Below are 26,036 nucleotides of genomic sequence, written 5' to 3'. Positions count from 1 at the left end.
CGTGGTTGTTAATAAACTGCACATGGAGCCTGAACTGCCATTTCGTTGAGTGTGGGAAACCCCTGTACAAGCCCCACACCGTCCACAAATTCCCACCCAGTCCCACCCACTACAGCTTTAAAAGTACAGGAGTTTGCGAATAAGCACGTTTTGTGGCTTTAATTACTTTGACTTAATATTGATAATTATAGTAATTAATAATCTATTATTTTTTTTATCATATAACAGTGTGGATTTGTCTTTAAACACAAAGGAATCAAAGTTTGTCATAAGAACCGAACATCTTGTCTAAAGACCAAAGAGGAGAAACCATCCCCAACAATCTTCTCCCCATTAAAATCCACTCCAGTCAATAACAAAGAAATAATCGTTCATGCTGCCTGTTGGACGTCCGTTCTACTTAACGAGCTGTTCAGTAGGATTAGTTACCTTTGATGCTTGAACCAGTCCAATTATCAGCACCAGAAATTCATTAGCAGTTCCCAATAATTTGTTTTTCAATTCATTGCTTGCCCTGAAATAATAAAGTATAAGATTTAATTGAAGACACATTTATTTACACACAACACAACATCTTTTGCTTTAGGCTTTGACACAAGCAGTACACTGCATGTACTGGACTTGCTTTAGTTAAGTCCAGAGATGTTTCCAAGTTCCATTGACTGGATGCTTGATTTATGCTATTTTGCTCTTTGAGGAAGGAACTCTGAGAAATATGTATGCAACGTGGTCGGTCAAAAACCTCTGACTCTAACATGATGAATCCAAAACAACAAAACAAGACTCGCTGAGAGGCAGAATCCTGGTTTCATTTGTGATGACACCACCTCATGTTAAAAGCTGCTCTAATGATCCTTTTATTAGGTTACACAGACAGAAAGGGTGTAACACAGACAGTGGAGCAAGTACACGAGTTATTTCTTTCCAAACTAATGTACAGACCCCTGAAAAATATATTTATCATTTATTTTTTATTAAAACATTTACAGTTAAATAAAACAAAATTTATTTCCAGTGAAAACATTTTATTGAATGACCGGTTGAGTTTAGATTCTAATCAAAAGATTAAAATATGCTCACAACAAAAATCAACTGACTTTCTACTGTAAGATAAAATGTACAATATTAGAGAGACAACAACAATCAGGTGATCTACTATGAGCAGCACCTGGTGACAGTGGGAAGGAAAAACTACATTTTAACAGGAGGATGGTTCTAACAGAGCCAGGATCAGGGAGGAGAGAAAAGCTTCAGTGGAAAATGACTAACAGATGTATTTTTCTCTCTGTCAGAGCCGGAGAGAGTTCCTTGTTGTATTCCTCTCCTCTCAGAAGGAAGGACTACTTTGAAACAGAGTCTGGATCCATGGGAAGTGCTCGGTGTCTGGGAAGTGTTCAGTCAATGGACTCTGTACCGTCCTTTGCTACAGAAACGTGAGTTATAACTAAGTTGTGAATGTGACATTCATGTGTTAAGTATTAACTGCTCCCAAGTATAAAATGTACACAATAGATAAATTATGCATATAATTATAGAAGTTATAGTATATTATATATATACATACCTGTCCGCTGGTTAATTACATAATCAGGTGGACTTCACAGCATACTCCTAACCTATTATATGATTGTGTTGTAGCACACCATTGTTGTTCTTGTGACATTACCAATAAGTTTGATGTGTCACATGGCCCTCTTCCTATTGCAAAAACAAAAGTTGTATCCAAGATGGCCGACTTCTAAATGGCCACCATGGTCACCGCCCATCTTGAGGAGTTTGCTGTTAGTAACGTAAAGTAACCTGTTTCTCTGTTTGGGATGATGAAGGTAATCTAAGTCTTCATCAGCTTCTGCAAATGAAAAACACATTTTTCTTCTGTGACAGGATCAGTGGGAGACCTGCTGGACCTGAACCTCCACCCAGCTATGTGTCCTTACAGAGTGACTGGTCTGCAGATCGTCCCATTCATTTTAAAGTCCAGCCTGAGTCTGCTGCAGAGAGGTGAGCTGTTAGCAACATGAACTCTTTGCTGTCACTTTGGTGTCTTCCACCTGTCCTCCTCCTCTTGCTCTACACCTCCACTTTAGTGGTCACAGAGGGACTCGGAGCTGTTTCTGAATGATGGTGCCTGTGTTTCAGGAGACTGCTTAGCCTCCAGAGTACAGAGCTGCTAACACTGCTTTTATAGACACTTTTAATCTGTTTGTGAAATCCTTTTTCCCACGAACCCACAGAGTCCGTCATCTTTTGCCTGATTTGTCATATCTAACTGCCCCTTCTTCACCCTGACCTGTCGTGTTTGGCTCTGCAGAACTAAAATCCCTGCTGTCAGGAGATGTATTCTAGGACACTTCTTCAGCTGAGAATCAGAGAGAAACACACAGTTTTACTTGCAGCAAGAGCAGCCACAGAGTGCTCGCACGGGAGTGAGGCCTCAGGGACTCACCCTGCCACTGCCTGGTCTTTATTTATATACTTCAGTGTCTCTGTGTGTGTGTGTGTGTGTGTGTGTGTGTGTGTGTGTGTGTGTGTGTGTGTGGGGTCAGAGTGTGACCCATAAAGACTTCCCTAAACCTGCTGGTCTGGAAGTCCAGCAGTTCATCTAAACAAAGGCACTTAGTGTGAAACAGAGAGCGTAGTTCTCGGGTCATAAGCTGCTACTTTCCCCACACTGTGAACACTGCAGCTCATGCTGACGTGCGGCTGATGCATTTTTTTCATGCAGCCAAAAACATTTTGCCTGGTAACAGTAGACCAATAAAATTGATAAGTAGTATATATACGGTATATATTTTTACTGGTTGTAATGTTGTTTGTGCACTGTTCTGTAAAAAAACATAAGCAACGTAATGTGTGTTACCGATACGTACGTATACTTACAGGCAGCTACAGGCGCTGTTCGAGGGGAAAAAAGCATTTGCAGTATTTTTGTTTGTTACCATAACGTTTATGTTACCTTACGGATTAAATTAAATGTTAAAAATCCTCACATGTAATATTTCTGTGTAAATATTATTACATGTTACGAGTGAAACGCATACGGCTTAAAATCCAGTGCGGCCTGTACAAGTACAAAATTGATTCTCTTTCTAAAATTAGAGCATGCGGCTTTTAATCAGGTGCGCTCTGTAGTCCGGGAGTTACGGTACGTGTGTTTGCTATTCCATATATCAGTAAGAGAAGATACGACCTCTCCTAGGAGGTGTGTGATCGATGCCAGAACACTCTGTAGAGGAGTGAACGCCCCCCCCTCTTCATGCTGCACAGACCTCCTAGGATGAGACATCCTTTCAACATGCATCAACTATATACTTCTACACACTAATGATTACATGCAGCATTCTACCATAAGTAAACTTATATCATTAAAGATTATACTGACTATTAACTACAATTTTCCATTGACACCAGCGTAAATCCATCTGCTTTTACACACACTCTTACATAAGCTCAGCGATTCTCTGCACAATCAACCTCTCACATGTTTAAGCTGCAGGAGATTTCACTTGTCATGTTTGATAGTAAGCTAACGATTGATAAGACGATGTCAGAGGAATTGGTGCTCAATTAATCTGTGACTCACCAATCAGTGCTGTCGCTCTCTATACACAGTTCGCACGATCACAAAGTGAAAGCAAAAAACAAGCACAAATTCAAACAGATTTCAACGTGTCACATATTGACAGTGGCTCACCGATGACATAATTACTCAGCTATATTTGTGAAAGAATGCAAAAGCATTGACATATCTTTCCTTAATATGACAGCCCGACGGGCTGAGATGGATTTTGGTAGCCCAACTGGGAAAATCGCTAGCCCCGGGACGTCGGGCTAGCGATTTTGCGAGTCCTGGACATCACAAACATTTTCTGTAAATTCTGTGAATCTCAGGCAAATCGACTTGTGTGAAGTGTTTCCAGCTGGGTGTTGTGTACCTGGAGTCGAGTGTTTTGGCCGATGCATGAAACGATACATTTTTACACATGAGGAACGTTTTCTTTGTATTTATCACACGGCGTGGTGCGGGGAAAAGCCTTTCTAAGGTTTGAACCTGAGGTTTGAACCTGACGGCTCTTCTTTGCTCCTCATCCGTAAATTCTCTCCACACTCTGCCTCTGTGATCACTCTGTGATTCTTGTGTAGGTGGTAGCAGAGGTTTGTTGTCTTTGAGTCTGTGGTTTGTTCCATAATTTGCATCGTACAGTTTTCTGGTCCATGTCAGACTTTTCCTAACCAAACCACGTCCGTGCTACAGAGCTAGCCCCTCGTTTAGGAGTAAGGTCCTCGATTTATTTGGACTGGTCCTTCTGTTTGTCATTTGTCAGTTTATTTTGAAAAGTCTCAACAGGATCTTGAGCTTTATTGTGAAAGGTTTATGTAGAAAATAAACAAACGGATGGATTTACCTTTGTTGTTGCTAATGACTACGCATAAAAACAGTCACGTGCCTGCCTGTAGTGTGGTTATTTCAAATATAAGAGGAAGCGAGAACTTGTGACCATCAAAATGATGATAAAATAAACAGTTTATTTTGTGACACCACGAAACAAACAATAGCGTATAATATGAAACGATAGACGTTCACATATCGTCATAGATGGTTGTATCGAACAGCCCTAGCAGAGAACGCGTCCTGTCGATGCTCAGAGAATAACCTGAAGCTGAACATCACCCAAAGAAGTCATAATGGACTGCAGGAGGCACAGACAGCTCCACTCCCCTCTCATGACACCATCGCCCTGGTGTAAAAGGCCCAGCAGCTGCACGTCCTTTGTGTCCTGAAGAAGAATAACCTGGACCAGAAGCTGCTGCTGGCCTTCTACCCTCCTCATTGGAGAGTGTGCTCTCCTCCTGCCTGCTGTTTATACTCAGGGGCCACGACTGAGAACAGGAAGGCTGCAGAGAGGGTCATTAACACCCCCCAAATCATCACTGGCTTCCCTCTGCCACCCCTGGAGGCCATCATCAGTTCCTCCTGTCTCAGGAAAACCAGGGCCATCACAGCTGACCCTTCGCATCCCACCCACCACCTGTTTCACCTGCTGCCCTCGGGTTAGCGACTTAGTTCAGTCACTCACACTAGGGCTGCCACAAACGGTTATGTTGAGAGTCGACTAGTCACCGATTATTTTTGCGATTAGTCACTAATCAGATCATCATCCATTGGACGTAAAAGTACAGCTTATTGCACCAGCAGCATCTGCTCTTATATAACTATCATTAGCTTACAGCTTTAAGTGTTTAAGGTCTGTGCTAACTAACAATAAAGACAAGATGATAGTTTATTAAATTTTAATGAAATTTGCAGATTGTTTCGGTGAAGTTTAATAAACTCCTTGCTATCTAAAATATAACAGGACACCGGAGTAAATTCTCCAGCATCTCACACTTCTGATAATCAGCTGTCTGCTTGACGTTTATTCAGCTGTGTAAAAACTATAACTTTAATCTCAGCCAAACCGATTTACTCAGGAACAAATAAAATACTGAAAAAAGCCAAACAATAACATTGTAAGTTATCTAAGTGACTCGTATATCATGTTTAACCTGAGTAGCGAAAGACTGCGGTGGGTTTGAAAACGATTTGCCGGGAGTCCGGTGTTCTCACGGCTCTAGTTAGCCTAGCCCCCGGCTAGCTATCGAGCTAGTGGGTAACAGACGTCTCCGAAAACGTCAGAGCGCTTTTGAAAATATGTGGTGTCTTGATAAACTGAGCAGATATTTGAGGTTTACACAGCTACATTCTCACCTGAAAATATGTTAAACGTTTATTTTGTGACCCAGAAAGAATAATAAGAGTAATATTAAAACTAACTAGCTGCCGCCATTGTTGGAAACTGAGCTGGGCTGCGCTATGAATTCTGGGATAGGTTGGGCCACGAAGGTTTTACACCCGTCCCATCCTTCAAATCTGGGGAAAAGAAGGACGCGTTTGTCAGCCGCACTTGGAGGAGTCTTCAAATTTGTACAGCCTTTGTCAAATCGCTGTGACGTAATCGGTCTAAAAATGCGTCCGCGGAAGGATGCAGGCCCTCGTTCTTCCTGAAGCCCATTTGTGAGGTCAGACACTGTTTGACGAGAACTTTATATTTAAGTACTGTTGTCCAGGCAACCACCAACCAAACTCAGACTCTATCAGCCTATCAGATTGCCGGATGGAGACGTGTGATTGGTCACTCCAGAGAACACGTCTCCATGCTCTAGAGTCCAATGGCATCAGAGGCTTTCATTGTGCTTGATGATGTAAAGCTTGGATGCAGCTCAGTTGCCATGGAAACACATTTCATGACGCTTTCTGAACGCCATGTGAAGTTTGGTCGTCTGTAGTGATTTCCAGAAAGTCGGCGACCTCTGTGTCCCTCAGCATCCACTGACCCCACTCTGTGATCGTAACTCTTCATCGCTGAGCTCTGTTCCACTAACAGCTGACAGTGGAACATGTAGCAGTGGGGAAAGTCACACCTGGACTCGTTGCATTGGTAGCATCCTGTCACAGTCATACGCTGTAGTTCACTGAGCTCCTGAGTCATCCTTCCACAGATGTTTGTAGCAGCAGTCTGCATGCCCAGGTTTTATACACCTGTGGTTGTGGAAGTGACTGGAACACCTGAAGTCTGTGGTTCAGTGGAGACTGAATACTTTTGACAGTATAGTGTATGTGAGCTGAGTCTCAGGAGACAGTGACACAAAGCAAACAAGTCGTTCATATGAGGGACGTCAGAGAAAAATAAGAAACCGTTTTAGAAGCAGCAACTAATTCAAACTGAGACAACAACAATTAGGTGATCTACTATGAGCAGCACCTGGTGACAGTGGGAAGGAAAAACTACATTTTAACAGGAGGATAGTTCTAACAGAGCCAGGATCAGGGAGGAGAGTAGAGAAAAGCTTCAGTGGAAAATGACTAACAGATGTATTTTTCTCTCTGTCAGAGCCGGAGAGAGTTCCTTGTTGTATTCCTCTCCTCTCAGAAGGAAGGACTACTTTGAAACAGAGTCTGGATCCATGGGAAGTGCTCGGTATCTGAGAAGTGATCAGTCCGTGGACTCTGTACCGTCCTTTGCTACAGAAACGTGAGTTATAACTAAGTTGTGAATGTGACATTCATGTGTTAAGTATTAACTGCTCCCAAGTATAAAATGTACACAATAGATAAATTATGCATATAATTATAGAAGTTATAGTATATTATATATATACATACCTGTCCGCTGGTTAATTACATAATCAGGTGGACTTCACAGCATACTCCTAACCTATTATATGATTGTGTTGTAGCACACCATTGTTGTTCTTGTGGCATTACCAATAAGTTTGATGTGTCACATGGCCCTCTTCCTATTGCAAAAACAAAAGTTGTATCCAAGATGGCCGACTTCTAAATGGCCACCATGGTCACCGCCCATCTTGAGGAGTTTGCCACCTCACATATACTAATGTGCCACAAACAGGACTTTAATATCACCAACCATTCCCATGTTATTACGCTGTATCCATAGAAATGGCCTGCCCTGTACATTGTTATATTTAGTGTTTTTTTTTTTATTTATATATAAAAAAAACATCAAGAAGTCACAAGAAAACGGAGAACACACAATGGCACATGTTTATTCATCAAAAGTATTTATTATTAAATCAACATAACACAATTTTTTCACCCCTAGAAAAAAACACAAAAAAACATTTTCATATCAGACAGAAGCTGTCAACTCAGCTCTGGAGAGTGGGCAATCATAATGTTTGCTCTCAGTTTTGAGCCCTATTAAATATTAATATCAGTCTGTACATGCTGCAGATAGTTTTTCTACAAATTCTTTATTTCTCTCTCGCTTATGCAACTTTGTACTTTTGTGTTACTCGCAGCAACAACTCCACCTCATTGTTAGTCCATTTAAAAAACTCGCCGCTTTTCCTCAACATTTTGCAGCGACGTTACCGGTAAGTAAATAAGCGGCAGACAGAAATGAGGCAGGTCGAATCATATTATGTTTCACACATGCGCAGTCCCGGAACATAAGCGTTTCAGTTGTTTCAGTGTGGACGAACAACTGCTTGGAAACACGTCCGGAGCGTTTTTAGACAAAAACGTCGTTTTCAAATCTATCCAGATTAGTGTAGACACATCCTTTGTCTTTAAGACATTCCTGCAGTTTAACTCATTGGTGTGTGTTACCTGGTTTCATGGACAGATAGAGCTGGGTGTCATCTGCATAGCAGTGAAAATGTATGCTTGTTAACTCCACCTTGATTTCCAGCACTCTGTCCTGGGCCTCCTAATTGTTGACGTGGATGGTTCTGCCTCAGGCACCTTTTTCCTCAGCTCTCCGAGGGTTTATGTCACATTTTGCCTTCAGTGTGGTCTACTGAGAGGTTTTGCCATCATGCTTTTTCTTTAGACTTAACAGTTTTGGGTCACTCATTGACAGTCTTGGTCCAGAAATGTTGTTCCTAATTTGTAATGTAAACTTTAGTCTCTGCTTTACTTTTGGTGTTTCTTTAAAACAATAACTTTCCACTGAAGTTGAGACTTGAGCTCATTTCCTTTGCGTACAACTTTTAAGCAGAACACTTTTTATATGGTCAGTATTTGAAAGAATAAATGCAGTGTTCTGACGCAGACTAAGCAGGAAATGACTTTGTTACTGAGATGTCGTATTCCAGAATCAGGTTCTAAAATTTGCAAATGGATCTGAGACCTTTCCTTTCTTTATCATGAGCCAGAAAATATGTTTTTAGTAGGTCTACAGTTTGCTTTAACACATTCTAAGCCAGCATGTGAAGATACAAAGACTAAGTGCTGAGTATACATCCTGAAACTAGCCAAAGGAAAAAAGATGTTTAGGGAGGGTGGGCTTAAAGGGAAGAAGCTAAAGTTTGTTCAGTCAGGGGTCATTCCATCTGATTTATTTTTTCTTTATTTTTTTTAACCTTTTCTCAACCACTATTTCCAATTGAATATTAAAAGGTATATATTATGTTCCAAAGTTCACTACGATGGCAATTTACCAGCTCCTCATTGGTTTCCATTTAGCTATACTCTTATAATTATGTTTTTACTAGTGGGTTTTTCTCCAGATTTAAATCTATTTTTTTAGTTAACCATGAATTGTATTCTCCACTAACACTTTTTATAATGTTACTTTTACAGACTGAATCTCTGTAACCTGTCAGAGGAACGCTATGCATCTCTGTCCTCAGCTCTCAGCTCCCAGTCCTCCTGTCTGAGACAGCTGGACCTGAGTAACTCTGACCTGCAGGATTCAGGAACAAAGTTTATTTCTGATGGACTGAAGAGTCCACACTGTAAACTGAATATTCTCAGGTCAGATCAAACTATATGTACGTATGTATGCATGTATATCAACTGACAGAATGAAGAAAAAAAAACAGGATTAAATATTACTAAATGTAATAATGCCTCATTATACTTAAACAAACGTGTTGGTTTTATTGTTTATCTGTTATTTTTCAGACTGAATCACTGTAACATCTCAGAGAAAGGCTATGAAGCTCTGTCCTCAGCTCTCAGCTCCCAGTCCTCTAGTCTGAGACAGCTGGACCTGAGTAACTGTGACCTGCAGGACTCAGGAGTGACGCTTCTGTCTGCTGGACTAAAGAGTCCCAACTGTACACTGGAAACTCTAAGGTCAGATTTAAAACTGCTGATGATCATTTAAAAACGTTATATTGTTGAAATATGTCTGTGAAGGTTCTCAGTCATCCAGGTCATCGTAGTCAAAGGAGCTTGGAAAGAAAAGCGTCTGGACTTCTTTAAGTTACTTGAAGACGTTTCACCTCTCATCCGAGAAGCTTCTTCAGTTCTAAGGTCAAATGGTGGAGAGTCCCAGATATAAACCTAGTGGGAGTTTCCCCCCACAGAGGGACAAAAGGACCCCCTGATGATCCTCTAATCGCCTGAGCCAAGGTGTGAAACTGGGTGTGGGTCCCAATCAGCCAGAGTTTCGGGTGAGTTCATTGTGAAACCTGGCCCCACCCTATCATGTGATTTCCTGAGATCAGATGGCCCAGGATGTGAGTGGGCGTTAAGGCGTCTGGGAAGGGAACTCAAAACTGGATTATAGATGGCAGAGAGTTGGTGTCGTAAACCCCGCCTCTGTTCAAAGATGGTCGCTAACAGTGGACATAGATGGCTTCTTTCACTCCTCTTTCAAACCATCTGTCCTCTCTGTCCAAAATGTGAACATTGGCATCCTCGAAGGAGTGTCCTTTATCCTTAAGATGCAGATGGACTGCTGAGTCTTGTCCTGTGGAGGTGGCTCTTCTATGTTGTGCCATGCGCTTGTGAAGTGGCTGTTTGGTCTCTCCAATGTAGAGGTCTGAGCATTCCTCGCTGCACTGTACAGCATACACCACATTAAGTCTGTGTTTTGGAGTTTTGTCTTTCGGGTGAACCAGTTTTTGTCTGAGTGTGTTGCTGGGTCTGAAGAAGCTTCTTGGATGAGAGGTGAAACGTCTTCAAGTAACTTAGTCCAGACGCTTTTCTTTGCAAGCTCCTTTGACTACAATGACCTGGATGACTGAGAACCTTCACAGATATCTCAGAACTGGATTTTAGATGTTAGGAAGTCCATAAATCCAGGGTATGGCATCCCCTGGGTATAGACGAAGTTGCAGGATGGATGATTTTATCCTTCTCAATGTCTTGAAGGCAAGCTATAACTTTCTTTTTGTAGCTGCTTGTGGGGTCTCGCTTTAGGGCTTCGTAGGTATTGTTGTCACTGAGGAGAGTAGTGATCTTTGTATGGTAATCTGTAGTGTTTAGGACCACTTATTAGGATCCCTTATCAGCTGGTAAAACAGTGATGTTGTGGTCTTTGCTCAGGGAAGCGACGGCCTTCTTTTCCTGTATTGTGAGGTTGGATGGAGGGACTTTGGCACTGGAGAGCGTGGCTGAGACTTTCATCCTGATTTGCTCTGCTTCTGTCTGTGATAATTTATTAATCCGTATGGCAGATTCTGTGGCTGTGATGAGGTCCACTATGGGCAACTGTTGTGGAGAGATGGCAAAATTGAGTCCTTTGGCTAATACTCTCTTTTCAGGTTCAGTGAGAATCCTGTCTGAAAAGTTCTTAACCCATTTCTCCTGACTGACTTCAGGTGTGTTTTCTTCTCTGAGTTGTGTAGGTTCAGACTGAGGAGTGTGTGTTGTTGAAAGCAAGGTGTGGAATTTCCTGCGTTGTCTTTCTTTTCCTTTAGAGTGTTGGGCCCGCTGAGCCTTGTCCACAAACTTGTAAACCTCTTCTAATATTGGAGAGGGTAGAAGGGTTTTCAGTTCCTGCAGAGTCTGGCTGATCTTGATCTGGAGGGCATCTATAGAGAAATGGACCTGTCTTATCCTTTCACTTAGAAGCTGATTTTGTGCTCGCCCTAAAATTAACTCTGCTCTGTATCCCCTGACTGTGGATCCAAGGCCCATACTCCTTTGAACAACTGTGCTTTGTCTGCATCTTAAGTTGAAAAGGAGATGGTCCCTATAATCCGCTAGTTATTACATAAAGATCTAACTTTTATAGAATTCCCAACTGACCTTTCATTTGCCTGTGGGCGGATTACTTGACTCTTAATTATTGGTTTTTCATAATGAGTTTTTTTACATGTTTATGAAGCCAAAATTACACACAGTCATCTTAACCAGTTACTGTCCCTCCATTTACAAAGGCAGAGGCGTCACAGTGTGATTATTTTACATGTAGTTGTTTTTCCCTGTGTAATAATGTTCAACATTGCTGTCAATACATTTTTCAAAAAATGTCTCTCTGTGCAAAATGGGTTTAAAAACATAAACAACTGTAGGATGCTGTTTGTCTGTGATTTGAACCGAGGGAACAAATCATCACGTTATTGTTTACATGAGATGAATTGCAGAATGGTAGATTGAGACGAAATACTGTTAATCTGACTATCTGCAGGTTTTATATACACACAGTTACTGTCTGTTCAAAATAGGTTCAAAAACATAAACAGCTGTGGGATCCTGTCTGTGATTTGAACAGCCCAGCGCTGCTCCCGATGAAGGGAAAACCAATCCTGCAGGGAGACCTACCTCGGCACCTGTGCAGGTGAAGTAGGGCTGAACGATTATGGAAAATAATCTAATTGCGATTTTTTGCCCCAATATTGCGATTGCGATGCGATATGCGATTATTTTTTAAGGTCTTTGTCTTCTGTATTATTAAACAAAGACAAGCAATACATCATATAGTATGGCCAATACTATATTACATTAATTTTAAACTGTTCTTTCCTGGAAGACAGACCTCTGTTATGATGACATGAGGTGATGCATGAATTGATGACTGACATTTTTATTTAACTTCTTCAATCACAACAGTATATTTGAACATACACAATAGTTTATTTTTAGCTTACAAACATCTGAGCATAAAGTGCTGACAAGGAACCCTGGTGTAAACATTAAAATGAAAGTCAGTACAATGTGCAGATTGCAGAAATATACATAAAAAAAATCAGTGGCTTTACCACACTCAGTTTTTCGACATCTGAACTACTAGACAGTCATTCAATTAAAAAATAATATTAAATAAATAAAACGAATAAATAAAAAATACACACATCTTACTGATCTCTGCAGTCAGTAACATTACACATAAAGTGCAAACATAATAGCAATTGTATAAACACACACACAAACACGCCTTTAAAATTTAAAGGCGTGAAATTGGACGGTCTAGCCTTCTGATTAGCGTCACCGCTGTCTCGGTGGAGTTTAATAAACTCGGCCGTCTGCTTCTTGCTGTCTAAAATATAACCAGACACTGGTGTAAATTCTCGACTGTCTCATACTTCTGTTTAATAAGTTTTCTGTTTGACGTTTAGTCAGCTGTGTGAAAACCAAGGAGGAACCCACCCGGGGGATTAATAAAGTTTTATTTTATCTAATCTAATAACTTTAATCTCAGCCAAACCGATTTACTCACGAACAAACAAAACACTGAAAAAAGCCCAAAAATAACATTTTTAGGTTGTCTAAGTGACTTATATATTACGTTTAACCCGAGCAGCGAAACTCCGCGGTGATCTGAAAATGATGTGCCGGGAGTTGTGCCGTTCTCGGCCGCATCAGTAACCCTCGAGCTCCCGGCTAGCTGTCGAGCTGGTGGGTAGCAGACGCCTCTGAAAACGTCGAAGCACTTTTGCAAATATGGGATATCTTGATAAACCGAGCAGATATTTGATGTTTACACAACTACTTTCTCGCCTGAAAATATGTTAAAAGTTTATTTTGTGACCCAGAAAGATTAGTAGCGGCCGCCATTGCTGGAAACTGGAGTTTGGCTGGGCCGCGCTATGAATTCTGGGATATGGTAGTAATTTGGACAGCCTTCGGCGCGTCGCTGTGACGTAATCGGTCTACAAATGTGGCCTCAGGAGGATGCAGCCCATGAATTTGGACATGTCCAGAGTATAATCGCAGCCTTTGCGGTTAGAAAATTGCACTTGATCATGTCGCGATATTATCGCAAATGCGATATATCGTTCAGCCCTAAGGTGAAGCCAAAGGGAAGATTTGCTTCACCATATTTTCTAGTCTTTGGCTTAGAATGAAGTTGGTTTGGAAACATATTCAGCGACGCTTCATCTCCTGCTTTGGATTTGTGTGGGCGCCCTGTCAAAAACCTGTCCATTATGCTAGCAGTGTCCAAGCATTTTGTTTTTTTTTCCTTTTCATACGGCCTCATGTAGTCCATGAATTTGGACCAAGCTACTATAGGGCTTCGGAGCGTGATGTCACGGGGGTGGGCGTGGAAAGGATTTTGGCCCGATTCACCATTTTGGGGGTCTAAGCTAGGAGCGATAGCATAGCCATGGTTCGTACTTGCTGTGTGCTCGGCTGCAATGTTCGATCTTACGACCGGCACGGGAATAAGGTTGGATTGTCTTTTTATGCTTTCCCAACCTGGAAGCGACATGAAGCAGCTCGTGTATCGATGTTACCAAACGAAGGCGTCCAGCCTGGATAGCAGCTGTGAGACGAGCTGACGTGCAGCTCGCTTCCATCTCCAAATATCTGTTGGTGCTCCAGACATTTTCATTCCGGTAAGTTCTAAATATGTTCATATCACTCTTTATAGCCTATTAGTTTTATTTTCGATGCGCTCTGACCTCATAGCAAATTAGAACAAACATCCTACTGAGTGATTTTGCAGAACTACCTTCTATTTATAGAGTTGCTAATTATTTGGCATTATTGCAGCAAACCAGCCGATGAAATGGATGAAACATCATGACTGGTTTCCAGCGCTACACGAGGGACCTGCTTCAAACATACCACCATGCCAATCTGATTACTTCTTCCATGTGAGGGTGAAGAGGTGACCCTCCTGGATAAGATGGTGAAGGTTTGCTGCGTTTTGGTGAACAGTGTGATAATAAAACCAGGGAAGAATGAAACCTGCTCCTGTTAAATGTTCTTAAGTCTTGTGCTGTTATTTTTTCAAAAGATACAGTAAATAAAGTAATGTTAGTAGTGGGTGATGTCATGTAAACACTCATGATTTGGTGTAAACATTTTGTCATTTGTAAACTGTAAATGACATGGATTCTACACTGTTACTGATGTGATGTTCTATAAAGTGGTTTTAATAAAAAAAAAAAGGCAAAATAATTTAGTTTCTTTATTCAACTTTTGAACAGTGGGACTCAGTCAGTACATATTCAGTAAATGCAAATTATTTACACAGCAGTGCACTACAGGCATACATCTAGACCCCTAGATAAAACATGATGGCATTATAGCAGTGACAACTCCTCCACAGTAGCAGGTGGGGTTTTTCTTTTTTGAGGACGGCTCCTTTTACCTATCACTACAGATGGTCTGTGTATGTTTTGATCAAGAGCCTTTTTTTGGGCAGCTGAAGAGAAGTCGTCTATCTTATGGCCAACCTCTGGCTGTATCTTCGTCATATTACCAGGCAAAACCCAGTATGCAGGTTCATCTGTAACAGTCCTTGTGCCACAGATCAACACTGTTCCGTCTACTTTAGACAGAAGAGCAGTGACGTGGGTGCAGGTCTCTGCAACTCCGGCCATACAGGTGCAGCGGGCGGCTTCAACCTTCCCTGTGATGCTCACAGTGACCCATAGCTGCAATGCTGGTTCATTCAGTCTTAGAGTGCAGGACCTGAAACACACACAGACAAAGTTCATTTAAAGACAAGAACTATGAGCCAAGGCCGACATAAATGTGTTTAATCTACTTTATCATAAATGTAACAAAGTGTTTAGAAAGTAAAGTATGTAATGCAAGGATGTCATCACTTTAGAGATGGAGAAAGCATAAAATGTATTTTTAGTGACACAAGATACAAACATGGAAGCAAGATGTATAATTAGAATTATTTATAATAAACATTAATAAATCATTGCAATTTCTTTAACCATAAAGAATAACTAAATCCTTCAGGACAGTGTCTCATCAATGCACTGAACTCACTATGTTATCCACCTAACAGTCTCCACATGTTCTCACTGTAATTTCCCCTCATGAATGAATTTATGCTGCACTAATCTGAATGTTTGCAGGGAAATCAAACGCATTTCACACGCAGTACTCGAGCTGACTTACCTTTGTTTGAATGATGACTTGTACGCGCTGACTCCACAGATAAGGTATGAAATATGTCAGGCTACGTCAATAGCGGTTGGTCTTCAGGGTTTCTACTCCACGGCCGTATTTCATACGGGTCCACATTTCGAATGCAGCTATTTTCTGCAAGTACCGCCGCTTCGCCTCTGGACGCAATCGGTCTCTATACAGTCCATTCTCTTTTAAGCTGCTTTTAAGTATCTTGTAATCGTCGTTCCAACACAGTGTGTTTGATTTGATTCGTAGACCCCAAAAATGCCGCCGCGCTCCCACAATGCATTGCGGCGTGACGTCAACTCCGAAGCCCTATACCTGACACAGCTGCTTCTTCTTCGGGGTTTAACGGCAGCTGGCATCCTTGTACATGCAGTGCTGCCATCTTGTGTTTCAGTCCGTTATTACACTCTTAAATCCTGCTACTTATTCCTGCGTCTTTCAGGATCTTACAAAGCTTCAAACGACGCGTCGACTATTAAATCAGTCGTCAACAATTTTAATATTCGACAAATCATGGCAGCCCTACTTTTTGGATTTTTATATTCAGAGCCAGTGAGCACTTTCACAATAATCATGATTTTAAAAACTGTGATTAAAATAATTGCTGACGTTAATCAATTAACGAGTTAACGAGATAATAACAGGTTAAGTTGCCCTAATAATTAGACTTTGGTGACAAACTGATGTGATGTCCATGTTTCCTTTGTTGGACTGTGGGCGAGTGTCAGAACTGAATGTACTGAGTAACATGTAGAGTTTAAACATGTGTCAGTTCCAGTTTTAGAGCTCTAAAGTGCAGCTATCATGTTAGGAATATGTTAGGAATAGACAGGAACACTGAACACACTGAGGTCAAATCTTTATTTTACCACTCGCTGCATTCTTCTTTTTTTTTTCTTTTCTTTTTGTCCCGTTTGGATCTATAGCCATCAGAATTGTTGTCTTAAGGCCAAGAAAGATGCCAAGCGGATTTATTTTACCAAGTGGATCATCATGGCCTTGCCATATTGGTCCATTTGATTGACCTTTATTATAATTATGAATTTATTTTATTTTCAGTTGCAAACGGGACAGACATGACTGGGGGATAGGACAGGGAGAAAGAATGAAAGAAAGAGGGGGAGAGAAAGAAAGAAAACCAAAGGGGAGAAGAGACGGTGAGAAGGGGGTGAAGAGAGAAAAAAAACAAACAAACAAAAAAAACCAAAACTCCTGGGTCACCTGTATGGAGAAAAAAAAACAGAGGAGACAGCAAACAACAAAGAGCAACATAATAAGAAAAAAAAGCACCATCACAATAAACTAGCTAGCAGTAGATATCAGTAGTTACTAAATAATAAACGATATTGTGCAACACTCAAGATAGACAGCGCACAGTGTGCTTTGAGGCAGCAGCCAAGAAAGCTGTAGTCCGCGTCTGTGAATACCCGTGTGGATCAGCATGCTTGCATTCCAAAGGTTTCTCCATGTAATGATCTGCTAGGGAGTGTGGGGAGCCACAGCCCCGTCCTCTATGGTATCAAGCAGGTATGGAGGAGATCAAAACTCCAGACATCCAGAGGCCCCAGAACACAAGAGACCAAGGAAGACCAACAGAGGGGCAGCCGCGCCACTGTCCCAGAAAGAGCTGAGGAGAGTCCCAGATGAGGGCTCACTCAGCAGCCGCGGAGCAGAAGCCAGGGGGGGTTGCAGTGACGCGCCCGTGAGCTCCGCCGGCAGCCAGCTGTGCCTGAGTGACCGAGCCCCAGGCCAAGAGGCCGGGGGCACCCCACCTCTGAAGTGGCCCAAGCGAGCCCCAGGCTCCAGGCCTGCATTCTTGATGTTCATGAATTCAGCAGGTTCATGATTGTCTGCAGCATTAATCTCATGAGATCCTGTTTCTCTTTATTCCACTATTTACTAGTTGCTTCCGTACACTTTTTGGCACTCAACTACTCGCTCAGTTTTCAGCCGATTTTCTCCGTTCAAACTCTAAACTGTTCTGCTCTTTCTGCTAATGCCGGCTATGACTTTTGGTGTTTATTACTATTATACTTTTTAAAATATTACACTTTTTTCCTTTAATTTGTCCCATTGAAATGAATGGGAAACTTCCACAATTCTGCTAAAACTTTCTTCTCTTTGAAACTTAACTACTGCCTCATACTTTCACCTAGAAACTCCATTCAAACTTTAAAACGTTCTCAAATGATTGGGCTATTCCTGTGTGATTCAGCTTTTTCATATCTGTTACCGTTGTCATTTATTGCCTCTTTAAGTTTTCAGTTGCAGCTTTGTGATTTTTCACAAAATACATGTGTTGCTATGGTTGCTATGCAATTAACTGACAGTTGACAGTGAAACTTTGCGAATTTTCTCTTCATGTCCAAACAACTTCTTGCTACTCGCTCAATTTCCACTCATCCCCCACAAATTTTACATCAAAACGTAGGTATTTTTGCTGGCTTTAAGACAGTGTCACTATAATTATCGTGCGAGTTACGGTTTTTTCACAATTTGCCTCGAAGTGACACAAGGTCTAAAAACTCCCCATTCAAAGTCTATGGGGAGGTTGTGAAACTCAGAGCTGAAATACTGAAACTGAAGGCATTTTCAAATCGTCATATCTCCTTGACAAAGCGAAGTTAAGACATGAGGCTTGTGCCAATTCATCTTCAGACACTGCTGACACTCACGGTCTAAGCAGTTTTTGCAGTCATCTTACCGTTGAGCCATAAATTACATTTGTTTGAGGGGTGGAAATATGTCCTCTCATTTTTTTCAAACTCCGAAAATGAAGCCGTTTCTTCTCTTGTCATATCTCCGCGACTGAGATACAAAGAGCTATGTAAATCGCAGTCAATGTACACCAAAGTCCGCTGATTCACCCGGTGCAAGAATTATGCTTCTATCCCACCTAGTTTTTGAGTTACACGACGTTTTGTAACTCCAAAAAACGGCGTTTTTCGCCTCTCACCGCGATCTAATTCTGACTGCTCATCACCCTTTTTTTAAGGCGCCCGCCCCCTTTCCAGGTGGCGCGATTGGTAATGACACGGATCTTCAGACCAAAGGTCGTGGGTTCAATTCCACCTTGTTCAACTTTTTTTTTTTTCACTACAAATTTATACACTATCACAGACCTGTAATTTATATTGCTAATTTATTACAATTCTGCAAAGTTTTATGATTTTAGCAGCTTTTCTAATATGGACCTCAGATTCTTGTTAACACTCTATGGCAGAAATACATACAAGTACACAGCCTGATGAAGCAGACAGAAGCAGTACCTCTGATTGGTTCAGCATTTTCACCTCTTATCAGCACAACTCTCAGCCTCTTCTGCTGTTTTTAATAAGAATTTTCAGCTTTTTTCAGGTATATGAGAACCAGTTTGGCTCAATGAGATGAGTATGAGATGAAATTCTGCTGATTTACCTCTTTTCTGCCAAATTTTCAACCATTTCACCTCTTATCAGCATAATTCTCATCAGCTTGTGCTCTTTTGAGCAGAAATTCTGCTAATTGAACTCTTTTGAGCAGAAATTCTGCCGATTGAACTCTTTTCAGCAGAAATTCTGCTGATTGAACTCTTATCAGCACAATTGTCAGTCTCTCCACCTCTTCTTTGTGAGAAAGAGTTTGGCGCAGTGAGATGAGTACCTGCCGTGAGTACCAGAAGGGCCAGGTTTGAATCCTGCTCAGGACAACTTTTTTTTTTTCAACTTTTTCAGCTTTTTTCAGCAGACATCTTCAGCGTTAAGGCATCCACACAGCATTTTCGCAGGAAATGCAAATTTTTCTAGTTCCATCTAAAGTGTTGAATTTGACTGTTTGATGTTCTTTATGATCTCTGGCACCAGTTCATCTATAGGCTGTGCTCAGTCCATCCATTTAGTGAAATTATGTTTAAAGGTCTCCTTGTTCTGTGAGCATGCACAGATCCTGAAGCAGAAAGCCTGGGTTACAGAGAAATGATCATCACTGTGGTGATGCTCATCATCTCTGACTGGGATTTGAGGTTTTGTCAAAGCAGCAAAGAAAGCCTGGCTATGTTGGACTGGGTGTGGAAGCAGCTCCCAGTTTGAGTTCAGGAGACAGACGCCCTCTCTACTTTGAAGATCAGCTTCAAACTTTCCTTTTTGATAAAGCTTATAGTTCGAGCTGGATCAGTTGACCCTGAACCATCCCTTAGTTATGCTGCCATAGAGATGGATAACAGACGGATTGTTGTTTTGTGTGTCTGCAGTCTGTCAGGCTGTCTGATCACAGAGGAATGCTGTACTTCTCTGGTCTCAGCTCTGAGCTCCAACCCCTCCCATCTGAGAGAGCTGGACCTGAGCTACAATCATCCAGGTGACTCAGGAATGAAGCTGCTGTCGGCTGGACTGAAGGATCCAGGCTGGAGACTGGACACTCTCAGGTATGGAGAATTTCTGATAGAGGAGGAAGAGCTGGAAACATTTCCTGTGTCCTTCACACACTTCCTGTTTGTTTCCTGCAGATGACACATGAACAATCACACATGCAGGAATATTTTCAGGGACAGACACACTAGTCTAGCTGGATAGTACATGGATATTTATGTAGGGGGTCTCCAAGGAGTCTGCTTGCAGGAGCATTAATGATAACTGATATGTTGAGAGTTTCATTAAACGTAGACCTACATTTAGGTCCATAACTATTTGGACAGAGACAACATTTTGTAACATTACATGCACTTTATTAGGTCACAGGTGTACCTGAGATAGTGGGCACTGTGTACCTAATAAAGTGTCAGCCATGTGTATGTTTCCCATGCTGTATGTCCACAGTGACAGAAGGATGAAACAAGGCTGTGAATCATTTCAGTCTGTGTGTGTGACAAAGACGCAGACAGGAGCAGCTAACATTTGGAAATGTTCTCCATATTCTGTCGCGATATTTCATTTTCTTATCGTTGCCTAACATTATACCGGTATTACCGTGGATGGCATAATGTGGCCCAGCCCTAGGCGCACTCAAATAACACCGCAGTTTTACATGTGCACTGTTTGGAGGAGGAAATTGCTGTCCATACAGACAATATTGATTTGCAAATGATTAACAAACAATCTTATCAACACATAGTTCTTTATTTGGAGTACATTTCTACAAGAAAGACAAGTTACTGAAAAAGTGCTTGTGCTTAAAGTGCGTTGGCACTCTTTGTCAATATTGTAGACAATGTTTAACTTAATCATCACATCGGCTCCTCTGACGACCTGTTTGCTGCTGTGTGCCGCTGAAAGGCAGTGGGGAGAGGGAACACTTGGGCTGTGCATTTATTGCAGCATATAATGTGTTTCCTGGATACACTGCTGCTTTTTCAGTGTTCACAGATTGATGGCTCCATGTCAGAGCACTGGCTATGAATTTCACACGGATCAGGCCTTAACAAAAAAATTATCAATCGTTCTTTTCATCTTTTATTACCCACAGCTACATCCACTTCTGTCGGGCCTAGGTTGCTCACTAGGGCTGGGTATCATCATTGATTTCTGTAATCCATTTGATTCGATTCAATTTTGCCTCAGACAGTCAGAAATATTTCATTCTCATTCTGTTGTTTGACAGCAATAACAGAAAAATATGTACTTGATAACACAGTTACTGTCGATTCAGCTGTAAATGTCGAGTTTGTCAGAATACATTATGGTCACATAAATCCTGAGCAGAGCAAAGTGGCCTACTTTAGCTCTGGCCAACTCTGGCCAACTTGAGCATTAGCTGCTCAAGTTGTAGAAAGCAAGGCAAAACAGTATTAGCATTAGCTACTAATGGCAGCCTACTTAGCATAATCTCTTCACATCGTTATAACGCAAGAGAAAAGTATCACTCATGGCAGCCTATTTACCATTAACTTCTCACATCATTATGACACAAGAGAAAAGGGTAATGGCGTTAGCTACTAATGCTTATTTATCTCAAATTAGCTTCAGCTGCTCACATTGTTATAAGGAAAGAGAAAACGGTATTAACATTAGCTGCTAATAATTATTCACCCCTAATTAGAATAAGCCGCTAATGGCAGCGTATTTAGCAATAACTCCTCACATCATTGTAACCCAAGGGAAGAGAGTATTAGCAATAGCTTATCATTAGCTGCTCACATTTTTATAATGCAAGGGAAAACAGTGTTAGCATTAGCCCATGATACTAATTCACATCAAAGTAGCATTCGTTAATAACGGCAGCCTACTTAGCATTAACTGCTCTGTACTGTTGCACCCAATGTGACCCAGTGTCCTATATTGAGATTCACAGCCAGCTAATTGGTAATACCGGTAGACGTCGTATCATTAGCTGCTGTCATTCTTACAAAGCAAAGGAAAACGGCCTACTTAGCATTAGCTGCTCAAATTGTTATAAATCAATGTGAGCAGCGTTAGGTGCCAATGGTTATTCCCCTAAAATTAGCATTAGCCACTAATGGTAGCCTATTTAGCATTAACTTCTTTGGGAGGACCTCTTTCTGTGACTGACTAGAGCAGGGGTCAGCAACCTTTAACACCCAAAGAGCCATTTGGACCCAGTTTCCACGCAAAAGAAAACACTGGGAGCCGCAAATACTTTGTGACATCTAAAATGAAGATAACACTGTATATATTGTTTGTTTGTTTTTTACCTTTATGCTTTGTGTGAACAACTAAAGTGTGTTGCTTATGAAATCCATGAAGTGCTACAGAGAAAATTACATTTTATTTATGTAATGAACACATTTTGAACTGAAAGAAATATAACAAAAAGGAAAGACCCAGCTGAACTAACTCGGCTTCCGTGAGTGTGATGCTTATTTTGAGCGAAAAATAATAAAATATAATTTTATTTTTATATTTCAATATCACAGTAATCTTTCAATTTAGAACTACAAGTTTAAAAAGAACTAAAACACTTCAGGTAAATACCTGTAATTTATTTTCCCAAACCACGCGGAGCCGCAGTATAAGGACTAAAGAGCCGCAGGTTGCCGACCCCTGGGCTAGAGGATTCAAACCAATCAGATGACAATATTCACATGACTCCCACTCCTTGAAGTGTATTTCAAGGAGTGGGAGTGGGGCGATCGTGGCTCAGGAGTTGGCAGTTTGCCTTGTAATGGGAAGGTTGCTGGTTCGAGCCCCGGCTCCGACAGTCTCGGTCGTTGGGTTAGCTGCTCACATTTTTATAATTGCCCAAGGACAAGACACTTCACCCGTTGCCTACTGGTGGTGGTCAGAGGGCCCGGTGGCGCCAGTGTCCAGCAGCCTCGCCTCTGTCAGTGCGCCCCAGGGTGGCTGTGGCTGCAATGTAGCCACAGCTGCACTGTCACAGTCGTCCACACACTGTGAATGGGTGGACGACTGGATATGTAAAACGCTTTGGGGTGCTTAGGGACTAGTAAAGCGCTATACAAATACAGGCCATTTACCAATTTTGAAAATGTTGCACTGTTCCTTTATCAGTGTCTTAACAGTATGTTTATGAGAGCCATATAATGTCGAGAGAGAGAGAAAGTTTCGATACGTGAGAGATTTGTGATGTTTAGCGTGTTTCGAGGCTTTAGTTAGTGTGTAGTTGGTGTGTGGTTAGTGTGTAGTGTAGTCGTCATTGTGTTTTGTGTGTCAGTTCTACTAGTAAACATCACAGTTGCTGCCTTAAAGCCACCAAAGGCAGATTGCAGTGTAAACGCTGTCTCCACATGGAAAACAGCAGTGATGCACCTCCTGCTGTCAGACCTGCAGGTTTATCCCTGTGCTGTTCTGTTTTATAGTGACACAAACTATTTTTTGCACTGGCACAAATCATATGTGTGGCTTCTTATTTGATGCAAACACCTGATTGTTCTGTAAATAGTTTGAAATGGTTATATTAAAACCTCCTGAGGCCTCGGCTGCATTATTAGGGAAATAGTTGCAGAGTTGTTGTTTGCAAAACCTGTTCAGCGTTTTTTAAAATATACAAAATGATTGGTTAAACATGTTTGTGGTTTTTCCAGTTAAAATCTGCCTTTTTTCTCCTCTGATATTTCCTCCAGTGACTGGAGATATGGTGTTGATGAATGTGTCAGAACTACTCCAAAGATATAACCCTGTGCAGTCTGGAGAAATGGCATCATCCAGTCTGTCCTGTTTCCATCAATCACTGTCTGCTTGGCCTCAGTCATGAAGCATGGCGGGGCCAGACAATAAGGTCTTTAGAGAGGCTCACAAACACATCTCTACAGACCTTTCACATCATGGAGATAAACTGTTCACATTTCTTCCTTCATCCAGACGATACAGAGTGTTGTTAACAAAAAAACAGACACCACAGAGAATTCATTCCCCCGGGCTTTCACTTTTCACTTCACACATGAACACTGTCAATGTTCATGTGTATGAGAGCCATGTAATGTCCATGTGTGCATGCTGACTGGCTTTGGGTAAGGCAGACCATTGTTCCATACTGCTGCTGCCTGCATACAGACAAAGGCTGAAACAGGAAAAACCAGCTTCCAGGGTCATCTACAAATGGGACAGTGAAGCTGAGGAGGTCCTGCAGGACTGCTTTGACACAACTGACTGGCAGATATTTGTGGATGCAGCTGATGGCAACATCAATGAACTCACAGACTCTGTCATTGGATATATTGGAAAGTGCATGGATGATACCGTCACTAAAACCACTGTCCGCATACATCCAAATCAGAAACCCTGGGTAAATAAAGACGTTCGTGCCAAGCTAAAAGTGCGGACCTCTGCCTTTAACTCCAGGGATGCTGATGCATATAAAGCAGCCAGGTACGACCTCCGGAAGTCCATGAAAAAGGCCAGAAAGGACTACAGGGACAAAATGGAGTCCAGCTACCACAGCTTTGACACCAGGCGACTGTGGAATGGACTGACTGCATCACTGACTACAAGAAGGTCAACACAGTCAGTGTTCAGCCCGCTGCATCTCTCGCAGACGAGCTCAACAACTTCTATGCTCGTTTTGACGCAGACAACAGAGAGCAGATCCTCTACCCTCAGGAGGACAGTGAGGCTGCAACTCTAACTCTGAAAACAGAAGCTGTGAGATGGACCTTTAAAAAGGTCAGTCTTCACAAAGCTCCAGGACCAGACGGCATCCCAGGCCGGCTACTCAGAGTGTGTGCAGACGAGCTGGCAGAGGTGTTCACCAACATCTTCAACCTCTCCCTGAGGCAGTCAGTGGTCCCCACGTCCCTCAAAGCATCCACCATCATTCCTGTTCCCAAAAAATCAGTGGTCTCCTGTCTGAATGACTACCGTCCTGTTGCACTGACATCCGTCATCATGAAGTGCCTGGAGCGGCTGGTCAAAGGTCACATCTGCTCCTCCCTCCCTGACACACTGGACCCTCTTCAGTTTGCCTATCGGACAAACAGAGCCACGGAGGATGCCATCGCCCTGGCAACGCACACCACCCTCACTCACCTGGAGTGAGTGAGGGTGGTGGCATCCCACCCACAGGTTAACCGGCTCATCATCCACATCGGCACCAATGACATCCCCAAACAGCAATCTGAGCTGCTGAAGTTGGACTTCCTCCAACTCTTCAGCCTCCTTGGTCAGTTGCAGGTGAGTGCTTTTATCTCTGGGCCCACCCCCACCTGCGGCAGAGGGATAGGCCGTTTCAGCCGGCTGCTCAGCCTTAACACCTGGCTTTCCTCCGCCTGTGTCTCCCACGGCGTGGGTTTTATTAACAATTTTGATGCCTTCTGGGAGAGGAGGCATCTTTTTGGGGCAGACGGGCTCCACCTCAACGCCTGGGGACGCCGTTTGCTGTCCGCCAATTTGGCATTTGGCGTACAGCACTCCCGCACATCGCCACTGTCTGCCACTGACTGATGTCCCCCTGGTCCCAGCTCCTATATTTGTTCCACTTTTAACAGTAATACACAAAACTCTGGACTAGGACCTTTCTCTCCCACAGTCAACACAATACCCGTCATAATCACAAACAGAGAGCAACAGAATCATTATAAATCCAGTAACTCCAAAAACATTAATAACCTCCGGCCTCTTCAAAAATATCAACATCCATTCAACTCTATTGTCAAAAATCCACCAGTCTCAATCAGTATGGCACTTTTAAATGTCCGCTCTCTGTTGAACAAGTCTTTTATTATTAATGATTTAATCTTAGATAATAAACTTGACTGTTTATTTTTAACTGAAACATGGCTGGGCTCGGATGCACCAGTTGTTCTCACTGAGGCCTCCCCACCAAATTTAAATTTCTCTTTTTCTGTTAGAAGTGGTAAGAGAGGTGGTGGGACTGCATCTTTAGCCAACAACACACTCACCTCCAAACAAATTTTATTTGATCATTTTACCACTTTTGAATTCCATGCTATTGTTTTCAGCAGCCCTCCAGTTTTATCTGTCACAGTTTACAGACCACCTAAAGACAGCGCTGCTTTTATCAA

At 42.0% G+C, this 26,036-nt stretch overlaps 1 protein-coding gene across 1 annotated transcript; it reads left to right on the top strand.

The window, feature by feature from the left end:
• The first annotated feature begins 225 nt into the window (after positions 1-225).
• On the top strand, positions 226-24,405 carry LOC120726351 (NACHT, LRR and PYD domains-containing protein 12-like). Its single transcript, XM_040019855.1, has 7 exons — positions 226-1,433; positions 1,885-2,001; positions 6,933-7,073; positions 9,149-9,322; positions 9,473-9,646; positions 19,854-20,027; positions 23,640-24,405. Exons 1-7 carry the CDS (start codon positions 1,210-1,212, stop codon positions 23,689-23,691), a joined length of 1,056 nt encoding a protein of 351 aa, XP_039875789.1. The 5' UTR covers positions 226-1,209; the 3' UTR covers positions 23,692-24,405.
• Positions 24,406-26,036: the final 1,631 nt, after the last annotated feature.

The sequence above is a fragment of the Simochromis diagramma genome, unplaced genomic scaffold (genome assembly GCF_900408965.1).
Source record: "Simochromis diagramma unplaced genomic scaffold, fSimDia1.1 OVJJ01000485.1, whole genome shotgun sequence".
NCBI classification, from domain to species: Eukaryota; Metazoa; Chordata; class Actinopteri; order Cichliformes; family Cichlidae; genus Simochromis; species Simochromis diagramma.
The sequence above is the reverse complement of the archived record's forward strand: the minus strand, read 5'-3'. Positions and strand labels throughout refer to the sequence as shown.